At 30.7% G+C, this 23083-nt stretch overlaps 2 protein-coding genes across 2 annotated transcripts; one reads left to right on the top strand and one right to left on the bottom strand.

The window, feature by feature from the left end:
* The first annotated feature begins 1832 nt into the window (after positions 1–1832).
* Positions 1833–6616, top strand: LOC106453908 (linoleate 9S-lipoxygenase 5). The gene is made up of 9 exons (XM_013896105.3): positions 1833–2311; positions 2687–2985; positions 3554–3797; positions 3888–4226; positions 4326–4411; positions 4560–4667; positions 4761–5065; positions 5159–5422; positions 5707–6616. Exons 1-9 carry the CDS (start codon positions 2065–2067, stop codon positions 6473–6475), a joined length of 2661 nt encoding a protein of 886 aa, XP_013751559.2. The 5' UTR covers positions 1833–2064; the 3' UTR covers positions 6476–6616.
* A 5680-nt stretch (positions 6617–12296) lies between these two features.
* On the bottom strand, positions 12297–15330 carry LOC106453915. Its single transcript, XM_013896114.3, has 7 exons — positions 14868–15330; positions 14652–14769; positions 14477–14565; positions 14339–14385; positions 14146–14237; positions 13229–13362; positions 12297–13114 (listed from the first exon to the last, which is right to left on the bottom strand). Exons 1-7 carry the CDS (start codon positions 14940–14942, stop codon positions 12443–12445), a joined length of 1227 nt encoding a protein of 408 aa, XP_013751568.2. The 5' UTR covers positions 14943–15330; the 3' UTR covers positions 12297–12442.
* Between the last annotated feature and the right edge of the window lie 7753 nt (positions 15331–23083).

Below are 23083 nucleotides of genomic sequence, written 5' to 3'. Positions count from 1 at the left end.
AACTTTTTTTACGAACTAATTTCTGTTTGTTGATTGTTTTATATTATTTCTCATATTATTTTTGCTGGATTCTCTCCCCTTCATAACTAGCGTTTTCTCATATATGAATATGTTTGTTTCGTTGCTCAAAAAAGAAAAGAATATGTTTGTTTCATTTTCTACGTTAATTGTATATAAAGTCGCTTCTTTGGTCATTGTTTAATTTTCTCCATGACGAGATATAAGAGGCTATCAATCAATTTGAATCATAGTTGCTTTTGGTGTATCTTCCACGACTATATATGAAGTAATTGAAAGGATTAAGATGTTGCACAAATTCTTGAAACTTTGGCAAATGCTTATGCTTCCCAACATGCAAAATCCTTAACGAAAAACATACCCAAACATGATTCTAACATAGTTATTTTCTAGTCAACAGCATAATTTCGTATTTGTAGATGAAAATGAACTCTTTCAAATTTTATTAAAAACATATAATCTTTAAACTTCGTACTTTAGTGGCTGGAGCCTGAAAGTATTGTTAATCCAGCATTAACTAAGGATCAAATAGTACATGTTCACCATGTTTATTTTAAAGTAGTATATGTAATTTTTTCCAAATTTGTAGTATATTCTTAAAGTAACACTTATTTTGCAGTATCTTAAGATATATATCTCTTATAAATATTACTGAATAAACAAACCGCTCGTATTGTATTTTTATTTTTTTTTTGAAAAAATGCTCGTATTGTATTCTTCTACTCTCTTTTTTTTTTGTTTCTTGTTTCTAGTATTTTTTTTTCTTTGGATATGCTTACAAGCTGGGTGCAGATGCTACATGCATCTTTGATCAATGAGTTGTTAAATAAAACAAAACAAACGTAGACGTAAAAGCAAAAGAAACATAGAATTAATTTTAGCAAAACCAGAGAAAATAGAATGGTTGTTCATAATTTGATATATGATGGCTGCAAGTAGGATAGTCAAATATCCATTGGTCAGTTTATATATAAATCTATATTATTAACAAAGTGGTCTTAGTCTATATTACTTATATATCATTGTGCCACATTTATTTCAACTACTTCCTATGGTCTCGGTTTAAACATCACACTGAGCAGGGGTGGATCCATGATTTTAGTAGTAGCTAAGAGCAGCTCTAACAGCAGGATGAAGAAGAATTCTCATCATTAAAAAAATCCACAAGTACAATGCTTCGGTTCGTCACAACTCTTGTTTCGTTTTTTTTGCTCAACATCAACTTATGTTCATCCAACGATTAGGTACAACCAGTTCAATTCACAACAGATTTTGGCTCAACATCAACCAGTCACAACTCTTGTTTAATTAAAGGAAAATGCAATCATAATTATAAAAAATAGCAGACAAAAGATTAAACGAGTTCAGTATTTTACAAGTTAATTAAAATCTAAATATTAATATATATATATATATATATATATATATATGTATATATATGAGAAATTAATTTTATTTTAGAATTATATGACGTCATCAGAGAGGATTTCGATGGCTACTTTATTTTCTGCCAGACTCACACCCTAATATAAAAGTTTATCATCACATCTACATAGGAAGAAAGTAGGTAGACAAGTCAAAAAAGAAAGAAGAAAATACTATTTTAAAGACCTTGACTTAGAAAAATGACATTCAACACAGGTAAGTAGATATATAAGTATAACTGGTGGTAAACTGGTAATACTAAAAAATGTAAACACTATTTTTTCACCGTGTTACAAAAAACTTTGTTGATATCAAGGAGATGAATGCATGCACTAATTAATTCCAAAGCCATTCGTTATCTATATACCAAAAATAATAGTATTAAACTTTTGCTGGCAATTCTTTTTTTTTTGCTTCTTGTTTAGCTACCTATATAAATATAATACCACATTCACAACAGATTTGTGTTATCATATACGCTTATATAATGCAAAGTCGATGAAAAGGAACATTATATAATCGCACATCTTTCTCGTCATTCTCCAAGCATAGAATCTCATTCTTTTTCTCTCTCTCTTTTCTTCATTCTCACTCTGAGAAAATTCTGCAATATATATCGCCATGATCCACACCCATATTGCAGAGATCTTATGCGTCAAACCCAAGACAAAGAAGACAAAGACGATGGAGGAAGATGTGAAGAACAAGAAGACCAAGAAAACGATGAAGATAGAAGGAGAAGTGGTTGTTATGAAGAAGAACCTTCTTGATTTCAAAGACACCATGGCTTCTCTTCTCGATCGAATCCATGAGCTTCTTGGTCGTCGTGTTTCTCTCCACCTCATCAGTTCTCTCCAACCCGACCCGGGTATTCGTTCATTCTTTTACTCGAGCCGTTTACATGTACATAATTACAGAAACGGACATCTTTAAGTATTTCTTTTTGTTTTCCTAGAATACGATTTCTTCAGTAATGTTTTGCATATTATATTCATGATGAAAGTGATGATTAGTCGGGTGTTTATGGGGCCTTGATTATCTGTTATCAATTGGTCAAAATCAAATCGCGGATTTCAAATCTTATAGTAATTTCAATCAGACCAGAGAAAGAACTAAAGATTAATTAGTCACTCTAGTAGACTTACCGTTGTTTTACATGAACATTTTAAATAAACCCTAACAGATTTGTTTTGTTTTATTTTAAAGAAAGTAATGTTTTCATGTTTTGTATAATGTAAACCAGCCAATGAGAAGAGAGGAAGACTTGGAAAAGCAGCACATCTGGAAAAATGGGTGACAAAGATAAAAACGTCAGTAACCGCAGAGGAAACCGCGTTTGGAGTGACGTTTGATTGGGACGAGTCAATGGGACCACCGGCTGCGTTTGTGATCAAGAACCATCACCGTAGCCAATTCTACCTTAAGTCCCTCACTCTTCGCAACTTCCCCGGGGGTGAAGGCGGTGCCATACACTTCGTTTGCAATTCTTGGATCTATCCAAGCCATAGATACCGCTCCGACCGCGTTTTCTTCTCCAACAAGGTAAAACGCTATAAACGAAATTGGGACAAGTGGGGTTAGTAATAATATAACGCACTGTTTCGACCGAGGTACTAAATAATAGTATTCTACTTGGCATTTTTTTGGGTAAAAATCTACTTGGCATTTTATATAACTAATCTGGATTGCTCTGATTGTCCATGTGCAAAAGTTGTCAAAAATATTCTTTGACCCCAGTGTCAATATTTCTAATTTTTAATTTTGAGAGTTTTTTCTGTTTGGATTTATTATTGTCTGGATAATAAATAATTGATTAAATTGTTATAGTTTAATGTGTACATGTTGGTTAGTGGTTATATAAGTATATGAAGCATAATCATAATCCATATGACATAATCTTTAGAGGTCTGGAATATACGTGTGCGTGTGTAACACATTGTACCAAATAATGAAACCGGACTTTACATGTCTATCTTTACAAGTCACCCTCTCCCTTTATCCCAATTATTTTTCTAATTAAGAGAATCTTTTGTGTAACTCGGCAGGGACAACTATTGACATTCTTTAATATATTTACTCTTTTTTATTTATTTTATTATAAATCCAAAAGGCTTATCTTCCAAGCGAAACACCGGAGCTAGTTAAAGAGCTGAGAGAACAAGAGCTAAAGAATCTAAGAGGAGAAGAGAAAGGAGGAGAACTGAAAGAATGGGACAGAGTTTACGACTACGCTTATTACAACGACTTGGGTGCTCCCGACAAAGGACCTGACTCAGCCCGTCCGGTTCTCGGCGGTTCACTTGAATTCCCTTATCCTCGCCGAGGAAAAACCGGCCGTAAACCAACCAAATCCGGTTAGTCAACTCAACATTGATTCAAAGCCATCACTTATATTGCAAAACTCAATGGGTTGCTTGACATACACGACACCATTTTTTTATCAGACCCTAAGTCGGAGAGCAGGCTTGCATTACTGAACCTTAACATCTACGTACCGAGGGACGAGCGGTTTAGCCACGTGAAGTTCTCTGATTTCCTCGCGTACGCACTCAAGTCGGTGACTCAAGTACTCGTCCCTGAAATAGCCTCTATTTGCGACAAGACCATCAACGAGTTTGACTCGTTCGAAGACGTTTTTCACCTCTATGACGGTAGTATTAAACTCGCCAATGGTCACACCATTTCTAAGCTCCGTGATATTATCCCATGGGAGATGTTTCGTGAGCTCGTTCGCAATGATGGAGAGCGGTTCTTGAAGTTTCCCTTGCCTGACGTCCTCAAACGTAACCTACAAATATATTCTATTTAAATAAACAGTTAGAGATTAACCAAAAATGCATACAGACTTTGACATAGATGATTGTGTATGTTGTTACGTACAGAGAGTAGATCAGCTTGGAGAACCGATGAAGAGTTTGCTAGAGAAATGCTTGCTGGACTCAATCCAGTGGTGATAAGTCGTCTCAAGGTAAAACTTTCATCAAATCACTCAGTTTTTTTTTTCAATCACATGTAAAATCTTTGTCTAAGAAATGTACGGACATTATAACCCAAAACCTCCTAGTCATTAAAGATAATGGTCGAAATTATTACGGAATATATAAAATAAATTGCAGGATTTTCCTCCAAAGAGTAATCTAGACTCTGCAAAGTATGGAAACCAAAACAGTTCTATACGAGAAGAGCACATAGAACCACACATGAACGGTACCAGTGTCCAAGAAGTAAGTATATTACACACCTTTCTTGTTTAACAAGTAACAGCTGTATCGTCATATCATAACTGTTATTGGTTTTGTTTTGTGTTATATAAAAAGGCTTTGGAACAGAACAAGCTATTTATATTGGATCATCATGACGCATTGATGCCATACTTGACACGGATAAACTCAACGAACACTAAAACCTATGCGACCCGAACGCTTCTGTTGCTTCAAGAAGACGGAACACTGAAGCCTCTAGCCATAGAGTTGAGTCTTCCACACGCACAAGGTGAATCACACGGATCTGTGAGCAAAATTTTCACACCATCAGAGAAAGGAGTCGAGGGAACGATTTGGCAGCTTGCTAAGGCTTACGCCGCGGTTAATGACTCCGGTTATCACCAACTTATAAGCCACTGGTAGTTAACTAATTGGTGACACTGTAAAACAACCTAGTGTCTTTGAGTCCTGATTTTGGTTTGAAGTAACCGGTTATGTTATTGTTTTTGTAGGTTGCAAACGCATGCAGTGATTGAACCGTTCATAATCGCTTCAAATAGGCAACTCAGTGTGGTCCACCCAATCTATAAGCTTCTTCATCCTCATTTCCGTGACACGATGAACATCAACGCATTGGCGCGACATGTCCTCATAAACTCTGATGGAGTTCTGGAGAGAACAGTGTTCCCTAGTCGTTACGCCATGGAGATGTCCTCTTCCATTTACAAGAGTTGGGTTTTTACTGATCAGGCTCTCCCCAAGGATCTACTTAAACGGTATACATAAACACTAATGAAACATTAGTCTTGGTCACAAATTCTTAATAGCTACTATGCATAGGTTTTATAACCATCAAATTATATCAAAAATATAATTTAAAATGTTTTGACCAAAAAACATATATTTTAAAATGTTTTGACAAAAAATATATTTAAAATGTTTATAACCCCTAAATAGAGACCGCCTCCATGCATATAAAAACTTTCTTTATTTCTTGATTCACAAGTAACCTTTTGAACTCTTGTTTGACAAGTAACATTTAAATCCCCTATTTTCGCAGAGGAGTTGCCGTTGAAGATCCGAGCAGCGATAACGGCGTTAAGCTTCTGATAGAGGATTATCCATTCGCAGTGGACGGTTTAGAGATTTGGTCAGCGATCAAGACGTGGGTGACAGAGTACTGCTCGTTCTACTACAAGAACGACAGAACCGTCCAAACCGATACAGAGATCCAATCATGGTGGACGGAGCTTCGAACCGAAGGTCACGGCGATATACAACACGAGTCATGGTGGCCGTCGATGCAAACCCGCGACGACCTCATCGAAACCTGCACCATCATCATCTGGATCGCCTCTGCTCTTCACGCAGCAGTCAACTTCGGACAATACCCTTACGCCGGTTTTCTCCCAAACCGGCCTACCGTCAGCCGCCGGTTCATGCCTGAACCGGGTACGAAAGAGTACACTGAGCTGGAGGAAAGCGAGGAGGTTGCGTTCTTGAAGACCATCACGCCGCAGTTACAAACTCTGCTTGGTATCTCCATCATTGAGATTTTGTCTATGCATTCGACGGATGAGATTTATTTAGGGCAGAGAGATTCCCCGAACTGGACTGCGGATGATGAGCCTTTAGAGGCGTTTAAGCGGTTTGGGAAGAGTTTGGAGGTGATAGAGAACAATATTATAAGGAGAAACAATGATAAGAGGTTGAAGAACCGGACCGGACCGGTTAACATACCATACACTCTCTTGTACCCGAACACTACGGATTATACAAGAGAAGGTGGACTTACTGGTAAAGGGATTCCAAACAGTGTCTCTATCTAGAGACAGATCACTCGTTGTTCATGTCGATATCATACCATTTACAAGGTTTCTCAGCGTGGATGTACTTCTTGAATTTTTTTTTTCTTCTTCTTCTTGATTTGTATTACTTTCCATCATTATGTACAATTATTTGCATGTTAATTTTCCGAGTTTTTTCTAGAAAAATGTAGATGTTGATTTCAGTATGTTTTTTGTGCTTGTGGGGTGCACAATGTAGATGTTAATTTCAGTATGTTTTGTGTGCTTGTGGGGTGCAGGATTCGTATAAATATATCACAATTTTAATCTCGTGGTATAATATATCTATAACATTCCGGTTGGTATATAGAAATACTTTTTGGCTATCTATATATGTCATCAAAATGGGTGATCTATCAGAAAAACACGGAGAAAAATCATGTGTTAATTGCAGGATCAGTAAACAAGACTTTTGAATTTTCAAAAAATTAATGCACCGTCCGTCGCATGGAATGGAGCCCACAAGCTGAGTGAGCGGGCATGGAAGGTCCATTAGTCATGGGCGATTAGGGTGTTACAAGTGGTATCAGAGCTAGTTAGACATCTCGGTTCTGATCCGAGAGGCGTCTTCGAGACATGTCTTGGTACACAACGAGGGCGTTGCATTATGTGAGAAAGGGTGAATTGTAACATTTTGGTTTGTAATATAGAGAAATGTTTCCTTTTCGATCACACATTTGTTTAGAACTCCATAATTAAGCGTGATTGAGCTAGAGTGGAAGGATGTAAGACCTATTGGAAAGTGATTTGTGATATCGAATGAGTGAGACCAAAACACATAAAAAGTCATGCGTGTAGATCCTAAAATCTACACTAAGTATTTTATAGTGATTGAAAGTTTAATCTGAGGAAGTAAAGATGATGTAGGCAACAATATCTTTAAACACAATGATATAGTCATATTCCACTAGGCAAAGATAGATTTTATCGATTAATCAGATTGAATACAACAAGAGGAATAAGATTCGATGTTACAAACGAGGTCGATGTGTGTGTATTGCTCTCTCTAGGGTTTTCTCCGTCATCTTATTCGTATCGATCGATCTCTTCTTATAGCGGATCGATTCTGGATTTCTCTTAACCTCTCCGCAATCTCCGGCTCTTCAAATCGATCTCCTTTTGCTCGTCGGAGTCGGGCCTCTCTTAATTGGTTGCGCAGCCCAAGTTACACAGGCCCAATGCATAGTTGATTGAAATTGGGTCCAACAATGTGATGATTGCAGAGTCAGCAAATAATACTTTCGAACCTCCAAAAATCTAGCTCATGTGTTGCACGAATAGGACCCACGGACTGAATGAACGGATATAGATAATCATATCCATTAGCCAAGGATAATCGGAACGTTACAATGTTACTATAGTATCATCACGGAATACAATCTCATAAGATAAGATATGAAAGCTATATTTAGGAATCTCTATTAAAGTTATAACGTTTTCGTTTTCGAGAAAAAGAACATCAAACGAAGAGGATTTTGAGGCACTCCTACAAAATAGAACAGTACTAGTTCTTAGTAATCATTTTGATCGCATTTGAAATCTGGCATGACAACTTGGCAATTCAATAACCATTATAGACGAAAAGCTTCGTTTGTTTTATTATTGACATCAAAAGTTATTCTACTACCATAAAAATAATTGTTTGGATAACAAAACCAGAATAGAACAATCAACAAAAATACTTCTCTATAAAAAAATTTGCAGTTCTAACTAAAAAGATTAGCAATTACATTTCGAGATTGAAATATGTAAAGAGTTTTGAAGGAGTGGATTTTCTTTTTAACGTTTCTATATATTTCCTTCAGCTGTGTGAAAAGCTTCTTTTGGTTTATTGTCCATAAAACCCTTATTGGAATATTGGAGTACAAATGTATTTACACAATAATTTACGTTGCAAATTATCAGTGTTGCCTTTGTTATCATTTGCCTGGGTTGTTTCTATTTCACAGTTTCACATAGTACTGTTTTGAGATATTTCACACATCAAAAACAAATTCTTAATTTTACAAATTTATTCTTATCAATACTTATGTCATTAACTAGATGATACTGACTTAGAAGGTGAGCATTTTAGAGAAAGATAAATAAAGACTTTGCTTACAAAAATATTGTACAAATATATAACGATATTATTTGTAGATAGAGAGAGTATATATTGTGTTCTAAAATACGGTCTAAACGTCTGTCTAGGCGACGTTTAGGCGTTATACGGTAGTCAACCATACTGTTTTTATGTTATATAGTGTTTTATGTGGATTTATATAATTCGGGCGAATAATAGCGTGTAGACGGACATTATGCGGTTTACGCGGATGCCTAGGCAGATTTTAAGCATTAATATTCAAAAAATAAACTATTAATATTAATATTTTATTTTATTAATGTTATTATTATATTACTTATACTTATTTTATGTATTTATGTGATTCTAGATATTAGTAAGTATAATTGTTGCAAAATCATTTTAAATTTATCATCTTTATATATTTAAAATGGATTTAATTTTTATAATTTAAAACTATTTATATATGTTAGACTATATAATACATAAAAGTGGATTTAAAATATATTTATGTTCAGTTTTTTCAAAAATAATGTATATATATATTAATCTTATACTTATATTTTGTGTAAATGTATATATCCGTATATACTCCGTTTAGGCGTCCACCTATACGGCTAGACGCTATACAATCATCTAACGCGTAATGAATGCCTAGCGCGTTTTAGAACACTATATTAATCCTTATTCGTAATATTTATGAGTTTCAAAACTTTCTTGATTCTATCTTTAAATTGTGATAAAAATGCATTTACCTTAAGAACATGATGCATTAAATACCAGGTAAAGAACATTTCGTTAATTCCATATAAGTATTATTTTATAATGTCTTCAAAAAACTTTGGGAAAATTTCTTAAATAACATTTGAATTTTTTGTCACTAAGATAGCACTCAAAAAGAAAAACAATTCAAAATAAAATTTATTAATCAATAAAACATTAAATTACCTTACATCCTAAACCATAAATATTTGTCTCACCCCTTAGATACTAAACCCTAAACTATAATCATCAAACCCTAAATTCAAACATATAAATATAGTTATTTTTACCTTTTACTGATGCTATTTACAGGAAATTTCCCCCTTATGTGTTAATTTTTGATCAAAACTTACTTTAACGTAATTTAAATGTATTTCTATTTAACTTTCTATATATTCCTTATAGGGTAATTATTTCAAACACTAAATAAACCTATCTCTCTAAATAACACGCAGGAGTAATAATGGTAAAACTGAGCTTTTGTTTAAAGTTCGGTATTGAAAATACAAACGATTATTTGACAAAATAGATATTTCCTCTATTTTATTAAATTAGATATTTTAGAAAAAAAATTGTTTAACAAAGATAGATTTTTTGTATTTTCTATGAAAAAATTGTGATTTTCAAAAAAAATTAGTTGCCTTTATTGAATTACTATTGGTTAAAAATTATTGAATACTAAAAATTACAGAAAAATATACATTTATTAGTAGTAATTTAATGTGTTTTTTTAATATATGTTAAAACACTAAAAAGTAATACTACAGTATATTTTTGTGAAAGAGGGAGTATTAAACTACAATATTTGTAAAATAAGAACGACATATGACATTTATTTCCCCCATATCAATGTCGTTGGTTGAAAGCATTTTTTTTTAAAAAAAATTGGTAAATGCAAAGTGCATTTAACTCAAAAACGACACTGAAATTTTTATTAAGTTGTTCAACGTCACGACCACGGTGTCTTAAAATGTAACAATTGACTTCGAATTCATGTATATAAACGTCGCACGTGCATTTTTAAGTTTTGTTTTTCAAAGTTGGGATTCTACTTGAAGTTAATGATCCATATACAATAGTTAATAGTTTGTTCTCCACAAAGGGTCCTTTTTCATTTTGTAATTTAGTCTAGCATATACTCTCACCGTTCATAAAAAATCCATATTCTTGAAAAAAAATTTGTTTCAAAAGATACTTATTTTTTTATTTTTAATATAATTTTTATCAATTAATAATGAAAAATTGTGAAATTCAGAAATATTAATTGCACTTATTAAAATTTTATTGGTTTAAAAATATATAAAATATAATATTACAAAAAAACTATTTATTTATAGCTAAGTTTTAATATGTTTTATAAAAAAGTGTGAAAATTCTAAAACATAAATCTTTTAGGAATGGAGAGAGTATTACATATACATCATCGGAAAACGTTGGTTAGAAAGGTTTATAACATTTTTCGAATCTAGTTAATGCAATTATCGAATTGCCAACGGTAGCAAATTAGTTAATAGTAGCGGGCGGAGACGTATAAATGGATCAAATGAGATGATGATATGCCATTAGTAATTAGTACTAATTTTATAGGGCGGAGCTATAACTCATTGTGTTGTCTATCTATACTATTATTTGCGAAGTAAATTTTCGGAATGGAGCTCTCATGTTGAAAGTTAGACTGGTTAAGTCGTTGTTACTCTTAATAAATTTTTATATATAATTAAAAATAAATTTTATGTTAATAATATTAGATTTATATGTCATACTAGATAATTGTAAATTATGATAAATTTGTCAAATAAAAACATATTTTAAAAAAAAGAAGATTTATACTATTATATATATTGTGTTGTTATCTGAAAATAATATTTCTACTATAAAAATTAAAATTTAAAAACAAATCGTTGTTACCCTTAATGAATAAAATGTATAAATAAATTAAAAAATAAAAACAAATTTTATTTGATTTAATTAGATTATTGATTAATATTAATAATAGTAAGAATTATCCAAAATCAGAAAATATAATTTAAAAAGAGAGATAATTTATGTATATATTGTATTGTTATCTGAAAAAATTTTTAGTAAGAATTTAAAAATATGAATTATATAACTAAATATTAATCAAATAAAATGTATAACTAAATTAAAAAAAAGAAACTTTAATTTATTTGATTAGATAATTTATTAAAATTAATAATAGTAAGAATTATCCAAAATCTGAAAATATAATTTAAAAAAGAGATAATTTATGTATATATTGTATTGTTATCTGAAAAAGTCTTTTAGTAAAAAGTTAAAAACATGAATTATATAACTAAATATTAATCAAATAAAATTCTTAATTATATAGTTGAAAATAGAATATTGAATTATCCAAAATCTAAAAATGTAATTTAAAAAAAAAGAGATAATTTATATATATATATATATATTGTATTGTTATCTGAAAAAGTATTTTAATAAAAATTTAAAAACACAAATTACATAATTAAATATTAATCAAATAATTTTTTTAAATTATATAATTAAAAATATAATATTAAGTTATTTTAAGATTTATTTTAGTATAATAAATATAGTGTACAAAAAAAATTTTAAAAATTCTGAAAATATTTAAGCATACATCGCGGGTAAAACACCTAGTTATTCATTAAAGTAGAGATATGCATGTGCATGTTTATCATATTTGATTGCCATCATAGTTTTGCTAAGCGCTTCGTTTCTAAATTTAGCTTAATATTCAATTATATTCGTGGATCTGAGACGGATTTGTATATTCAATGCATGCATTCTATTTGACTTTTTTTTAACTCCTCATTCTATTTGACTAAGAGAAAAAATAATGCATGCATCTATTAGAAAAAGATGTTAAGCAACATGATGCTATTCTTTGTTTTTAGATTCTTTTGTTAAAGTGGTAGTTTGAACTTTGAAGTAACTATTTGGTGAACTTTTGTTTTTGACTCAACTAGAAACAAATGAAATTAAAATCAAGCTCATTAAATAATAAATATCATCGCAATGTAGAGTAATGGAACCGATTAATGTAGTACTTTTTCTAATTAATAGTATATACTTTGTTCCTTAATCTCGTATTTTTAACGTCATAGCTAGAAGCCTGGTTATTACCGTTGAGATAAAGACGCATGACGACATCTTACGTGCGAAGACACGACCGACACAAACCCACGTGGACCCCGCAGTTTAGACCTATAGGCCGTCTCATCGTACGGTCTCCGGTAAAACTTCAGATATGGTACGAACGCTTCACGTGATGACTTCTCGCCTCCGCCAACATTTTTTCCCCCGCGAAAAAACATCGCCGGAGACTGAAAGAAAGACGGACGTGGTGTTTTCCGGTACGTCTCCGTTTTCGTCTTCTCCTGCAACGGCGTCGAGGGAAACACACTCTTTCTCATGCATGCGGGTTGTCTCGCGTCTATTAAGCCACGCGCCGCCGGAGACGCGAAAGATAGCGACCGCGAGCTGATCGGAGAAACTTTAGAGGCCGCGGTCGAGACGGCTGCGTTAAGAGGAGACGTGTCAGTGAAGGAAAGGTACCACGGCTTCAAGGAGTTATGAGATACGGTGAACGCGAATCTTGAAGAAGCTGAACCACTCGCGACCGCTGATTTATTCGATGATGCATCGAAACGTAGGGAAGCGGATCTAGGACATGATGATGATGATGATGATGAGGATGCTAAGGAAACGTGGCTGATATCTAGCTGCTCGTCATAGTCCAGCGAAGAGATCACCGTCGTGAGCGTTGATAGCTCCACGAATGGACGTACGCCCTGTCAGTTAAGTATGTGTATCGAGCTTATTCATGTAATAAGAATTAGGGAAGAAAAAGTAAAAGTAATAACAATTAGGATGATTTATTGAATTACTGATAATTATTATTTTACCTTCCAAATGTAAGGGAAAAAAGAGGGAGGGTCAATGATAAAGGCCTTGTAAAGTCGGCATGGATAATTATCTCCTATAATTTTTAGGGTTGGTAAAAGCAGATTTGCAAAGGCAGAGGATGATCTGAAAAAGCCTGTATTAACAAGGCAAAAAAAAACGAAGAGAATATTAATCAAGTGCCATTTATAATTAATTGTCTATCAGGTTTGAAAACAAAAGTTAAAAGATGTATTTTAGCAGAGAATAAAATTGTACTTCTTTTTCCTTCAAAAGAATGAAAACTTTAAAGGTAGAATTTTGAAAAACCTTTTGTGCAGGAAAAAAAGCATAAATCTTATAAGCGTGATTAGAACCGTATTTTACTAATTATTCCTTTTTTACTTTTATGGTAAAAATATTGTTTTTTGTAAACAAGGTCTACATTTTTTACTATAAAACATATACGACTTGAGTAAGTCTTAAGTCTCAACCCAACAAGAGAAAAAAATAGATTACATTTTATAACCAGCTGGCTTTTTCAACTTTGAGAAGTAAAATTCCAAAACGGGATTTCTTTTTCTTTATGGCTGAGTAAATTACTCAAAATTAAATAGATATGAAGCTTTTTTAAAATGATTATTAAAACTACTAAAACTTTTTCCATAAAAATATTGGAACGATAATGAAGAGATTTGGACATTTACGGTGAGTAATTACAGAGGAAGTTCAACGTTGACACATAAAGGGACACTTCGGACATCTGCATATACATATGTCCGAAATCCCACTCTCCGACAAGCCTCGATCCAAATTAAGAGAGAACACCAAATAGACCAGACCCAGAAGATTACCGTTTAGTACAGACCAACCCCACGGGCGGATATTTGGAAGCTTACCAGAGACAAAAATATTACTTAAACTACTACTAATTGCTTACTTGCATCGAAGAGAAGAACCACGCGCCGTTCCGCGTTTCTGGACATGCTCGATATTGCAGTCTCCATCGTGAACGCCACTAAACGCAAAAATCTGAAAAAGGAAGAAAAAAACGATTTCAACATTCTAAATGAAAATTAATCTGAATATTAATGTGAAAAGAGTGGATGGATTATTAATTAATCTGAACTTACTGCTTCTGAGTACGCAATTTCTGATAATCGTTTTTGAAACGGAAAATCTGTATATCAAAACCTCACCCTTGTTATCATTAAGTAACATTTAATATTATTGCCATTAGAAGATAACAATAACGAGTATGAATAAATTACTATAACGGGTCTGACGTCTCCGTCATGGCCGGCGATGTAAGCTACACCGTCGGAAAGCTCCGTCGCGAATTCCTCAGCCCCTAACCTCTCTTAACACACATAAACAAAAAGCAATAAACAAAACAAAAACGTACTATTTTAGGTTGAGATTTTATAAGTAAATCGAAGAACATACCAATTTCAATGCTTTGTCTCCAAGAAAGACATGACAGTAGTTGCTTCGCAGCTCTTTTCACGTTGTTTCCTTTCCCTTCCAAGAATCTCTCCACGCACTCTTTGTTACAGAACTTCTCCTAAAACAAATATAAAGTTGGAAGCTTTATTCATGGAATATACAATAAACATGCAGATAGATATATGCGTTTTATTAAGAAAAATTAACTAAACGTACTTGGTTAAGAGTGAGAGGAGATTGCTGTCTGAGTAAATGAAGAACAGTTTCGACTTTCTCATCTTTCTTTCCCATTTCTTGATGATATGTATATCTTTGTTCTGTTTTCGAAAGAGTTTGTGAACAGAGCAAGATGATGAAGAAGAGCCAAGAAAGAAAGAAGAAGCTGACAATGATTGTTTATGTATGTGTTACCGCAAGTGTCTTACTTGGAGCAAAAAAACCTTTGTAGTTTTCTCTCTGTCTATATAGAGTCTAGAGAGCAAAAAAACAGGCAGTATGTTGTGTTATGGAAACGGTTTCTGCCAAAAACTTATAAATGTCGGAGGAGTTATTGGTTGATGACGTCGTTTTTGCTGGACGTTGATGATGTGTGAAAATCATTGGCGGTATCTAACGCCGTTAAATGGCTCCCCTTTTGCCCAAAAAAACCTCTAGATCACTTCAATGAACACTTACTATGTATTAACTTCTCAACGAGTCAAAATATTTGTTTATTTCCATTTAAGAAACAACTAAGTTTATCTTTCAAAAATTAAAGATTTTCTTTAGAGTAGTTATCTTGCAACAATTTCGAATGCAAACCACTTTATTCAGTGTCTCGTCTCAGATGATTACTTAATCTAATTTGATTTAAGCAGCATATCTACTCCATATATAGTCTAACGTCTATATGTAACATAGCTCACGTACTTACAATGATCGACGGTGAGGTTAGCCAATTCAATGTTTTTGCCTCAATAAGAATTTGATCAAATATTGTAGTGAACCGTGTTAGTGGAACTGATTTCAGATTGAAAAAAAAAATCTAATCATACGGTGAAGATGTATATTTCTGAAGTGTTTTGTATTAGTTCAGAAAGTAGTACAAAAATAGTATAGATTTGTATCATGAAAATGGAATATAATAAAATTTGTGCACTATGATGTTTATATGTTATTTTATCTTGGAAAAAGAAAATATATCTGTTATGAAAAAATGAAAGTTTACTTTAAATGAAAACTGAAGAGAAAAAGTAAAGGAAAATATATTTAACAGAAAAAAGTTTCTTTGAAAAAAAGTTGGGAAAAAAATTTATGTTAGCTATACATAGAGAACGTACCTCATGAAATAAATGTGTTTATGCAGAAAAAAAGCGGGAGATTTTTGTTTGGTGCTTTTGTGGTTAAGCTTTTAGTGTTATTGTTATTCATTAGGTGTTGACATAGTCATTGACATATTTTCTGAAATTGAAAAATTGAAGTCTAAACTTAAAAACAAAATATTTCAGATGATCCTGATAAATTGAAGTTTAGATTCTAAAATAAGTTTAATTTAGGATTAAGTTATTTTAAAAAAATTGTAATAGAAAAGAGCGATATTTCAAAAAATTAGTGTATTTGTTTTTTTTATAGTGAATTTGAAAAAAATATGTCTTATACTTTCTACATTTTATTTTCTAGTTTCATCTGTACTTGCACATAACTTAGTGAGAAGAATAGAATGAAAATTTCCATTACAAACAACAATAAAAATATGTGCAACGTAACCTTATTAAAGTTGTCATTTACTTTGTCATCGTATCCAGATATATTTAAAATAGGGTGAGTCATAAGCCTTGTTTTGTTTACATGTCACTTCAATATAAAATTGTGATTTGAAATTAAATGTTGTTTGTTTGTTTATTGCAGAATTATATGATCGGTCCTAGATCATCTATATTATTACGATTGAAATATATTTTGATATTGTATGAAAACTTAGATAATAGATTAAATAAAAATTGTTTAAAAATAAAGATAAGATATTAAATATTTTTTATTTATATATTTAGTCACTGTATTTATTTCTCATTTACAGATTCCGTCGTTTGGAAATTTGGATAGTAGATTAAATGAGAATTGTTTGGAAGCACGAATAGCAAATTAAATATTTTTTTTATCTACACATTTAGCTATTGCATTTCTTTCTTATTTACAAATCTGCCACTTCACTTAAAATCAAATATCATAAAATTCATAATAGTTCATAAAAACCTACTGTAAAATATTAAATTATTTTTAAATAAATAAACAAAAAAATCAATAAGTTAATATATGAATATTACAATTCATCAAATTGCATCAAGTTATATAAAATTATAAATATAATATTATGTACATATAAAAATTATTATCAAATATCTATATTATAATATAATATATTCTACTCTAAATATATTTTACAAAACATAAAAATATAAATAGATATTTTATAAAATCAATGGTTTATAGATTTACATTAAACGCAAGTTAAATCCAACACTGCGCGGATCAAGATCTAATATAAATTCAAACTTAAAATCATTTTATTTTATGATACTAAACAACGATTCAATACTAATAAGCGATTTGCGAATGAATTCGAACAATATTAAAACTAACAATAACTTATGACTTGTTATTGAATAAAATGTCATATGTTGCATTGGCATCACATCAATTGATAAACGGTAGTAGTCTTCTTAACATGTATAATTTCAGTTTATGAATAAACCTGATAATTTCCAAAAAGACTAATAAGAAAGAGCGGACATGAATAGAATTTCAAAATTTATACTATAATGATCCAATTTGTTTCATCTAAATAATAATTATCCGATTTGATCTGTAGTTATCCAAATATTTGATGTTTGAATATCTGATTTTTTTTATATTTTAACCGGATATACGATTATATAAATAAATTAAATTTAAAAAAATCGAAAAATAATATAAAATAATAATAATTCTTACCTTTTAAAATTCTAATAACTAAAATAATCAATTTAATAAATAAAAGATATTGTAAAACTTATATAATAGAATTATATAATTTATCTATATGATTTTGTAAATATATGTATATATATTTATATAACAGATCGAAACAAATATTTATTTTTAAAAATATTAGTATTTATGATTTATTTTATTTTTTATGAATATTACATATTATTATTTGATTTATTTTATAAAGCTACATATATTCAAAATTTTCGGATCAAATCGAAATGAATAACGAATTATATCAAAATTTATATAGAGATTTTGCCTAGTCCTACCAATAAGACAATCTTTTATATATTTTTCTTCTACAAAAACGCAATGAAATTTGAATGAATATTCAAGCACCGTGAATACGTGAGCTAGATTTCAACCGAGTAACAAGAATCCCCTCTCTTTATTTTTGAAAATCCAACATTTTGACAGAAATTTTTGATGTGACTACTGTCTTCACTCCTGCAATGTATAGTTGCAGTTGGAAACTGTTGTACCCAATGTCCTCCATCCGGTTAAAAGTAAAATATAAACAGTTCTTTTCGTATACCAATAATGAACTAGTTCAAGTTACAAAACCCATCAATCTTGTAGGCTTATTTTTTGATCCCTTGTTTTTTATTTCTTTTTTGCCAAAATGAGTTCAGACTCTAGATCTTACTTTGTAAAATATTCTTTCATTATATGATATTTACAATTTAGTAAGAAAAAAAAAACCCATCAAATCCTAGTAAATTACTTTTGGGTGGTTCAAAGAACAGAAAACACATTGATTATAGATACATGTTAGTTGTTAAGCTAGTGAAATTTTATTATTAATATCGATTATTAAACCATTTTGTTTCCCCTTCAAACGTGTAGCTTTCTGTCTTTATAGTAACTAGAGATTTTTTCCGCGCTTCGCGCGGATTATATCTTATAAATTTATTTTATTTATAATATCATTTATCGGTTTTTTTTATTTTACATTAACTTCTTGTTTTTCCAATGTTAGTTTTTCTTAATTTAAATTTATATGTTTATAATTTTTCATTTTTCTTGTTGTAAATAGAGAATTATATTTTTTATTGATAGTTTTTTGTATGTGACATAAACTTTTTGAAATTTTAAAATAATGTTATATATAGTATGATTAACACATTAAAGAAGAAAAACATATTGAGGCACATTTTACACAGGTTTTATATGCATAATTTTAAACATTATATACGTATATATTATAAGTTTGAAACATGTAAATGCTTTCTAAAGCTAAATACTTGTTCTGAGTTTATATAACTTATTGAAAGTTTTATCTCTTTTTAAATTCAAATCACAGAAAAAATATCAAAAAGTCAGTATATATGGGTTTTTTGGGTTTTAAAATCAACACTGAAAAATTATATGAATCAGATAACAACAGTTTTATAAACAACTGGATAAAATTTGACCGAGCCAAAGATTTTCACACAATATGTTCTTTTTTCTTCAAATTGCGAAGAGCCTATAGGCACAAGAAAAAAAATCATAATTTTTGTTTTCACTTATATAACATGTTTTCTCCTTTACACACGAAGTTTATTACACTGCTATAAGCAATGGAGAACTCTATTCATATAAGATTCACATCTATGCATTTTGACAAAGAAGAATTTTAGCCATCTTTAGTTTCGGAATGGTCCAACTTCAGTCATATACACTATATTTTCTCTATGATTCAAATCTTACAATTTTAATATATGTGCAGATTTCGATGTGAAAAAGCATGCACGCCATCTATCATTCAACCTATTATTTTTTCCAAAGTAAACACTATAATCCTCGTTTGGTTAGCTCCACAAACTAATCTCTTTGGATCAGTTTACTAAAAAATATGGATACTAATGTCAGAAAAGAATATAAACACTATCAACAACAAATATTGGCACAAGACTATTTGGTTCAAGGAACATATTCCACGTAATGCGTTTATATCATGGCTGGCTTTGCGGAGAAGACTGCCAACCAAGGATCGCTTGAGGCGTTAGGGGTTAAATGTCTCAGGAACGTGCGTCCTTTGTAATCTGGAAATAGAGACTCACCATCATCTCTTCTTTGAGTAATCTTTCTCTCGCTTGATATGGGAGCCTTTTGCTGCTGAAGTTTAGATTTCTCCTCCGGCTGATCTACACTCTGTTGCAGCCTGGATCAATCAACCTCGCGTCAACGCAGATGCACATGCTACTCCAGTCATCAAGCTCTACTTTCAGTCATCCATCTACCTGCTGTGGAAAGAGCGTAATGCTCGTGTGTTCACAGCTGTCTCCTCACCTTCATCAGTCATCCTTGTCTCTCTCGACCGTATGATGCGTGACCGTCTCCTCTCTTACCCGGTAAGTTCTTCTTTCTCCTCTTCTCTACTTCTTTTTATTTTTCTTGTATAAGACTTCCTTAAGGCTTTTTTTATCTTGAGTTGTTGTTGGTTGTTTTTGTTTCCTTGCTGTAATAAGTTGTTTAAAAACAACAGTGTAACTTTTCAGAAAATGATAATCTTAACATCTTACCAAAAAAAAACAACAAATATTGACTTATTTATGTGAATATATATTTTATTTTAAATCATTATAGTTGACGAAGAAAACATCATAATTTGTACAACAAATTTTCTTAGATTCACCTCATCATACTCACCATTTTACCATTTTAATTACATAATTTTACATGAGCTTCTTCACCCTCCCCGGTTATTTTCTCTTTATTTATAACTACAATATAAAGTAATAAACTATATATATTATAAATTAATAATTTATTTATCCTTGAAGTCTAACAATTAAAAATATAACATAATTCAATATAAATATATGATTCTATTAATAAATTAGCAGTTACAAATTTAAAATTTCTAGAAATATCAAAAGTCGTATGTTAGTTAATTATTTTCTAAATGACATCTATTTTTAATTTTTTTGGATGAAAATATTTTGGCTGAGGTGGATAGTCTCAAAAGCCTTGAATTTAGTCCCTTTTATATAGTAGGACGGTATAATAAGTGTTGCATTAAATTGCCGTATTGTGTATGAACCAAAATGTCTAATGTTTACATGTTTTACATCCATCTTTTATTAAGAGGGGGGAGGGGTTATTGGTTTAAGAATTTTTAAAGAATTATGAAGTTTTAAGAATCTATGGTTATTGGTTTATAGATTTTAAAAGAATTTGTAAAATCCATTGTTATTGGTTTAAAGACTTTTAAATTCTATCAAATCTTTTGTTATTCAAAAAGTTTAGTTTTTATTCATTTTGCTATTCTATTAAATTATATGGTTATTGGGAACTATATTCTTTATATTTTTACTCATAAGCTAGACTTTAAAAATAACATATCTACTCGTAAGATTTCTGAAATCTGTATACTAATAAAAACATTCTCACGCTTTATGATATATATTTTTCTTGTTTGACATGTGACTTTCAGAAGATCTCTTTGTCGGTAAATTTCGTATTTGGTGTGTTCTAACATAATTTTTCATTTGTATGAATGGTGTCTAAAAAATATATCATTGTATGAAGATAAAAAATAATTATTTTCACAACATAACTAAGAACAAACTATGCATAACACAAATAACCAGTACCATAAAATATATTTGTCTATGTAAATACACCAAACGATAATATAATAGTGTCTCATCAAAATTCATTGTTGAAAATTTTTACAATTTTTTTTTACCATAGAAGAAAAAACTTTTGAAAAATTATATTGCGCAAATTCTTAATCTATAGAAATCAATACATAATATTTGATAGAAATTAGAAAACATTTATAAACTTTTAAAAATCTGTCGATTTCTAAAATCACTTAATTCTTTCCAAATTCTGGTTCCAATAACCCCCTAAACCTTAAACTCTAGTTTTAACGTGTCAAAGGCAGAAAAACAATTGTTGAATAAATATTCTGAAATAAAGAGACCGTTGTCGCCACGGAGGTGACTTGCTCGTATGTGATTATAGTGTTCGGAAAATTACAAATGTATCCAGTAAAATCCACATGTCAAAAGCAAAATAACGGAAAAGCTAGTTCACGTGTTTGTTTCTAGTGCTTTATATCTAGTGTCCACACACCGACAAATAAAGTCAAAGAGATAATCGATGATCTCTCTTCTGTATCAAGGCATAAAGAAAATCGTTAAAGAATGTAAAAATATAAAATAAGATTGTTTGAACAGCTAGGTTAGTTATAAACTTAGAATTATCAAAGAGACGACTATATAGTAGATAGACAGCTTTAGTCTATAGCTTCAGAAAAACAAATATTTAATGTGCCTGTTTAGCAGATGTCTATATTAGATTTGTACTTGTGAAAATTCCTGTATGCAGTTAATCCCTTAGAAATTAAGTTAATTATAAAAATTGATTAAGATGTCGAGTTTTAATCAAGATATATCCATTTATAATAACCGTGCTTATAATATCCATTACATATTTACAATATACTTAACTAAATGTTTACTACTCCCTCTATTCCTAAAAATATGATGTTTAAACAGAAACACACATATTAAAAAAACTACTTTTTGTCTAGAAAATATCATTAAAAATATAAATTTATAGTATTCAACCAATTACAAAATAGACTAATAAAATATGATTGGGTATACAGTTTTTAATAAAGTAAAAATTACCTAAAAAAAATGAAAACATCTTATATATTAAAACATCAAAATTCTGTAAAACATCCTATTTTTAGGAACAGCGGAAGTATATATCATTCTTTGACGTGCTATCTAAAATTCATCAAAATTTTAAATTAATTGAAGGCAATATAGGATTTCAATCGAGTTCTTAATTTTTTTTTGGAAAATTATATTTGAACCTCTTTTTGTTTGTTAAGATATTTTTTACCCACTTTTCAAAATTCAAAATCTAAATATCTGATTTTATTGCATCGATGGTCCTCACTATTCCATATACAATGTGGAAGTGGTGGGGATAAGCAAAGTGATTATGTAATTATGATGATTAATCATTAAGGTCACCTTGAATGGATTTGATTTTAAGAAGTTAACAAGGTGAGACAATTTTGTGAGAAATAGCAAATTTCAGTTTTTTGTTATTTAAAAGCGAAAATGTATTTGATGAAAGCTATTAATATTTTGATATATAATTTGAATGGATAGTTCAGAAGTGAATGTATACTTTTTTCTACAATTTAAATTTTGAAAGCTTAAGTTGGTGTTTTTTGTATTCAATCCAGAGAGGGCAGGGGGAAATGGAAGTATTATTTATATATAAATTGTTTGTTTGGTCAAAATTCACAAACCTGAACGAATCACTTAACTAATACCACATATCATTTAGTTTAGACTAATCTCATAACATTGTAAATCATAATATACGATTTATTTTGATCGACAGACAAAAGTTAGTCCGATTCTATAAACTCTCTAAAGTCTCAAGTCTCAACTGGTAGAAAACAT

Source organism: Brassica napus, chromosome A1 (genome assembly GCF_020379485.1).
Source record: "Brassica napus cultivar Da-Ae chromosome A1, Da-Ae, whole genome shotgun sequence".
Lineage (NCBI taxonomy): Eukaryota > Viridiplantae > Streptophyta > Magnoliopsida > Brassicales > Brassicaceae > Brassica > Brassica napus.
This window is presented reverse-complemented; position numbering and strand designations above follow the sequence as displayed.